Source organism: Bubalus bubalis, chromosome 1 (assembly GCF_019923935.1).
Source record: "Bubalus bubalis isolate 160015118507 breed Murrah chromosome 1, NDDB_SH_1, whole genome shotgun sequence".
In the NCBI taxonomy this organism is placed as follows: Eukaryota; Metazoa; Chordata; class Mammalia; order Artiodactyla; family Bovidae; genus Bubalus; species Bubalus bubalis.
In genome coordinates, this window is record NC_059157.1 from 52,257,944 (window position 1) to 52,263,943 (window position 6,000).

The 6,000-nt window shown below is 41.4% G+C and overlaps 1 protein-coding gene across 3 annotated transcripts in view; it reads right to left on the reverse strand.

The window, feature by feature from the left end:
* Nucleotides 1-5,709, reverse strand: part of MAP3K7CL (MAP3K7 C-terminal like) — a 48,472-nt gene extending 42,763 nt beyond the window's left edge. Inside the window, exons 1-3 of one of the 3 annotated variants that reach the window (XM_006056346.4) lie at nt 5,463-5,709; nt 4,876-4,929; nt 3,303-3,411 (exon numbers count right to left, since the gene is read on the reverse strand). In XM_006056346.4, the coding sequence (XP_006056408.1) occupies nt 3,303-3,411; nt 4,876-4,911 (145 nt within the window). In that variant the 5' untranslated portion in view covers nt 4,912-4,929; nt 5,463-5,709. Of the gene's footprint in view, nt 1-3,302; nt 3,412-4,875; nt 4,930-5,344 lie in introns of all 3 variants that reach the window. The other 2 variants (XM_044939712.2, XM_044939713.2) reach the window with 2 other exon arrangements.
* Between the last annotated feature and the right edge of the window lie 291 nt (nt 5,710-6,000).

The following is a 6,000-nucleotide window of genomic DNA, read 5'->3' on the forward strand; positions in this document are numbered from 1 at the left end:
AATACAGGAGTAGGTTGTCATTTCCTTCACCAGGGGATCTTCCCCACCCAGGATCGAACCCACATCTCCTGCATTGCAGGTGGATTCTTTACCACTGAGCCACCTGGGAAGCCCCCTTTATCTATATAGTGTTATTTAATTTTTCCAACAACTCTATGAGCTATTACTAAACACATATGGGAAACTGAAGTTCAGAAAAGTTGAGTGATTTATGCAAGATCATACAAACAGTGATGGAAATGAATCTGGAAACCACCCCTCACTAGTTCCAAAGCCCTAGGCCCTTAACTTTTACATTAAATTGTCTCAGAAAAATATGAAGAAAAATAAAAGATGACTAGAGGAATAAGCACTGCATTAGGCTTATGAGAAATGAACAAGTCAACATTCGCAGACAAAGATGTCTCCTTTTCTCGCGGACTCTCCTTACTCCCTATAATAAATTCAATAATATGGAATTATTTTTTAAAAGTTTACTTGGTTTTCTCACTTATTATAAATGAGATGTTTTCCTTTGTTTCCCCCCTACATGTGTGGTCTATAGACCACATGCACTGGAATTCAAAAGGCATGCACAGTGCGTGTGATGGCAAGTGTTGCGTGGTGTGACACACTCCTTACTCAAGAATTCAGAGGGAGTGTCCCCAAGTGTCTGCAAAGCATCTTTCTGTACATTTGTAACTTCAGGTGCATTAGGAAATACAGACTGTTGGACTTCGGTCGGAACTTACTGCAGTAGGAGTAGGGCCATGGAACATACATTTTTGATGAGTGCTCTCCAATGATTATTTTAAGAAAGATTGAGAAACAGGGAACGTTAACTCCTGTCTTGGATTCTCTAGTTAGGTGCTTTATCTAGATCTATGGGAATGCATTGATCCTTTTTAAAATTTAATTTTAGAAGGTTGTTCATAAAACTTCATAAGCATCCTTCTGTAGGGGTAAAAGGCAGGAATTACTTGCAATAAATGACAACCCTTATTGGAAGCTACCATATTAAAAAAACCCATGAATTTCAGAAGTGGACATTCTTGGGACATTTGAAAGAGACTGGAACAAACCAATCAAAATTGACTGATGAAAAATATGCAGGAATTCTCAGTGCTCAAAAGATGATGGTAAATTAATTACAAGTTGTACATCTTGTATTTCAAGGAAGAATCTATTCATGCAACCCAGAGAGCAAGAGCCTCCTCTCTCCATGGCTCTTTTCTGTACATTACTTTTGTTAAAATGAAAATGAGGGCACATTTATTTGTGTCATCCCAAATTATGACATAATCATACTATTTAGAACAAACAAGCTTTATACACTACAATTTCTCTGGAACTCTGTTGATTATAACAGGACTTGTCTTGCTCATGTGGAACACGAGCACAAGGAAGAAAATTGTACATTTGCTTTCTCCCTGGAGTTTGGGTTTACATGTGTCTGTCTTGAAAGCCAGCCAATCAAGCACTTGTTACTCCTCAAAATCTTGAATTTATAAAGTGCATAAAAACAGAAGGAGCTTTTCTTTTTTTGTTGTTTGGTTTTTCTTTTTGTTTTAACAAGAGACTTTATTCTTCAGAGCAGTTTTAGGTTTATAGATAAATTGAGTAGAAAGTATAAAGAGTTCTTACAGACTCTTTCTCCCTACACATGTAGTTTTCTTTTTCTTCTTAGAGACGCAGCTTGGAATAATGGAGAGGGTTTAAACAGTCCAGTCCAGGGATGAGAGTTTAAATCATTACTCTGTTATTTACTAACAGTGTGGTCTCTGGACTTCAGTCTTTGTCTCTGCAAATTAAGAATACTAATAGGTACATAACATGGTTATTCCAAAGATCAGAAATAGTATAAATGAAAGTCTAATGAAAAGACACATGCAACTGATAGTCATTGTCATTTCTAAGTTGGGATGGGTTGATTCGCCAGTTGGGCGGATTTCCCTTCACCATTGTCTTTCAGGGCAACATTGAGCGGGAATACAGCATAACAGCAGCCATGAAAAAAGTGTCAGAAGAGTAGGTGATGAAGAATCAAGGCTTCACCTCTTTCACCTCTGGAACAATCCGCCACTGGGGGCTGCACAGTCTAGGAACCCCAGGGTAATTGTGACCACCATAATAATGCAGTCTAATAAAGTCTGATGGGGGAGGAAATGGCAACCCACTCCAGTATCCTTGCCGAGAAAACTCCATGGACAAGGGAGCCTGGTGGGCTGCAGCCGATGGCACTGCAAAGACTGAGCGACTGCGCGCATGTGGTCAAGTCTGAATGGGCTGTATAATGTCACACATCACAGAGCCCAGATCCTTACCCAGTATTACTTCGTCCCCTTTCAATCACTACTTTTTAAAGTGTTCCTTTCTCCAGGAGCACCGTAAGAAAGAAGGAAGGAAGGAAGAAAAGGAGAGAAGGAAAGAATCAATTCTCAGAAGATCTAAGGTTTCAATGATGATGTGGTTTAAAGTGTATGATTATGTGACTTTAACGGATGACATTAGACTGCAAGCAAAAGCTGATGCCAGTGGAAGAAACCCAAGCCCTCCCTTCCTCACGGCTGTGACCTCACACCACCTGGGGTCCCCTGTCAAAGGGGGTGCAACTGAATATGCGTGTTAAGAGGTCAGTGAAGGAAGCCATGACACAGGGCTCTAAGTATGGCAGCCTCACCTCAGACCGAACTATTTCAAGAGGGTCTGCCTCACCTGTCCCATTCATCACTCCCGCTGGAGTCTATTTAGCCGGAAGTGTGGGAGCACCAGCAAGAAACCAGCATTTAGAACTGGGCTTCAGGAAATGCTGCTGGAACCAAGACAGTGATATTTTTATCTTACCTAGCCAACTGCCAGCTCTTAGTACACGTTTCCTCATGCAGTTTGAACAATGACATAATTTGCTCTCCTTTGAAATTGTTATAGCTCCATGAATTTTATAATAAAAGAAAGCGAAAATGGAGAAAGTGAAAAAGAAATGTGCTCCAACCACCTAAGGTTTGGAGATGGAAATATCACCAGAGGGATTTCTGGAAGCCATACTTCAACAATGCGTGATAAAAAAAAAAAAATCATACTCCCCATCACTGGGTCATACCAGGCATGCTCTTTTTTAGGTCATGCAGCATGCAAGATCTTAGTTCCCTGACCAAGGATCGAACCTGTGGCCCCTGCAGAGGAAGTGCAGAGTCCTAACCACTGGACTGCCAGGGAAGTCCCCAGGCAAGCATTTTTAAATACCCTTCATGAAAAAGATGATGGTAAGAAGGCAGGAGGCAGGGTGGTGGTAGGGGGGCTCTTTTCCTCAGAGCAGAGCATACCTGCAGCATTATCGAGGCTGAAGGCAATGCGTACTGGCTTATCTGCAGGTACCCTGGCTGTGCTGATCATGTGGGCACCTGAGCCTTGGCCTTCCTCTGGGTCTTCCAGCTGCAAGGACAAGACAGAGCCATGGTCACTTTATCCAACATCGTCCCAAGAGCCCTTTGGAAATTAGAAAAGAAAATTAGTAAGCAATGTTTTCTTATTTTAAAGCTGTTTCTAGCTCCTAGCTTCCTTTCCCTACACCTGCTCCATTTAAAATTCTTTTTCTGGCTTATAAAAAAAATTTGCTTTGGAAATACATCTAGAGTGAGATTTACAGGATGGAGCAAAATCTCCACCCACCTCACTTTTTTTAATATCCCCTATACTGACCCATCCAGCCCTGGCCCTTTGAGGTCTTACATAGTGCTTTATTTTTAATTGAGGGGGATTAAGAATCTTAATAAGGCATCAGACAGTTCTTCACACTCAGAAGCCTGAACTGGATCTGAATTATTGATCTGGGAGTGGTAACAAATGAGTATCATATCATGGAATTATTTCAATGACTACTTAATTATTTCAATACCAAAGACTACTTAAAGACATTCCCCCATTATATTATGAATAGTATGTGCTTTAAATATCTGATTACCTATAAGTCTATCAAACATTTCTAAAGCATATATGATAAAAGCAAAAGACAACATATAATATAAGCAAAAGACAAATCCTAAAACATCCTACGCATACTCCGCCCCACCAACTAAATTATCATTGAATTAATAAACTAAGATAGAAATGAATGGAAAAACATACTACAGATAAGATGGACTGGGGTGGGTGAAAATATATGAATATTTCTTTGTTAAAATAAGAGAATTTAGCCCAAATACATTTTAGCAAAGATATTTGTTTTTATTCAATGGAACTAGGAAAAGATGTTATTATAAATACATGATATCTTTGTCATTTAAACCCATATATTTAATGTCTCTATTTTTAATCAAGCATCCCCCTAAGCCTTCTATTTTCCTTCTCGTGGAGACAGTAAACCAAAAACTCTGAATGATATTTTAAGGAAAATGTTTCTAAAAATGGCAATATATAAATCATCTATTTACCCATCCTTAGTGAGATTCTGGGAACTGCTGTAGCAGGGCATTTTCTCACAGCAAGGTTTCTGATTCTTTCCCATAACTTTTCTCTATCTAAAAATAGTGTTCTAGAAAACTGAATTTTGTTTTTACAATTATTTATAGAGTCAAAGCAAATGCATATATATATATATGTATATTTAGACATACATACATATGGAATCATCTTACCCAGTACATGAAAAGAGAACAGGCTTATATTAAACACCTAGCATAGCTTTGGAGAAAAACCAGCGACTGTTTAACACCCAGTTAGAATCATAGTCGGCCCATTCATTTAACACTACAAGTAGCAATGAACCATAAAGCACTCCAAGTCATGTCATTCTAAGTTAGAAAAAAGTATTAACATGAAACATTCGACTCAAGAAAAGGGTAATATAAAATCACTGTTACTTGACTCAAAATTTGCTTTATCTTAGCTCTGACATACATTTGTGTGTAGTCTCGTCTGGTTAGAATCAACCATCTCGTTAGCCACCTGTTCCTAGGGAATAGAACAGACTGTCTCAAATTAAACAAAACAAACAATAAAAATCCCCTTAAAGTTGCAGCCAAAAGAAAAAGTCTTATCATCACACCCTGTACCATCACCAAACCATATTATCGGAACATCTGAGGGTGAAAAGCTTCACTCCTCCTTTGGCTAAATCTCCCAGTGCTTTCTTGCACCAAGACAGAAACCACAAGGGGTGGAAATTTGCCTCCAGGGGTTTTGTAGATAGATCCCTGGCAGGGTTTCCAGCCAAGGGGTGGGAGAGAATGAAATTGATCAACACAGCTAATTAGAGCCCCTCCCCTCCACACAACGGAGAACATCTGTCTGCCTCCCAAAGGATGGCGGGCGGCAAAGTTGGGTGGATCTGGAGTTCCACACGGTGTCAGCCCCTGCACCCACTTGCCTTTTCATCACACCGCCTGAGGGAAATGGGCTGATTCCTCCTCGGGGCGGTAGCAGAGCTTTGGTGAAGTTGCTGGTGCTCTGAGCGTTTCGTTGGCCTTTCACACCTGTCGCCTTACCTCACTTAGTCGAGTGTCTGGACTCGTGTAATCCAGGGCCAGCCACTGCCTTGGCCGGTCGCTGCCTTTGTGGAGTAGAGACCTAGTGGCAGACCAGGCTGCACCTGCCACATAGCAGCGTGACAATCTGAGCAGCAGTGACAGCTGGGAGGGCGGCTCGCTGCTACCTGCTGTCCCCCAGACCCCAGCGTCCCACGGGGCCTCTCCCTGTTCCGCTTCCCTCCACGACCCCTCTCTCCTTTCCTTGCCTCTCCCGCAGCCAGGATGTTGTCATGCTTCTAGAAAAAGCAAGCGCAAAAGAAAAACCCTCCTCCTGTCAAGAGGCATTGATAAACAGCAAGTTGCGGAGCGTCCAAATGTTTTAATTCATTAGTCCTGGCAAACCTAAAATACAAACAGACTTGCTTCACAAGACAGGAATGTCTTCAGCGTGACCCAATCGGTGTCTGTGTCTATTCCAGCAAACGGGCCGGGAGAGCATGACTGCAGTCAGCAAAAATGTTTCGGCCGCTCCAATCGGCTCCCCGGGACCCGGCCA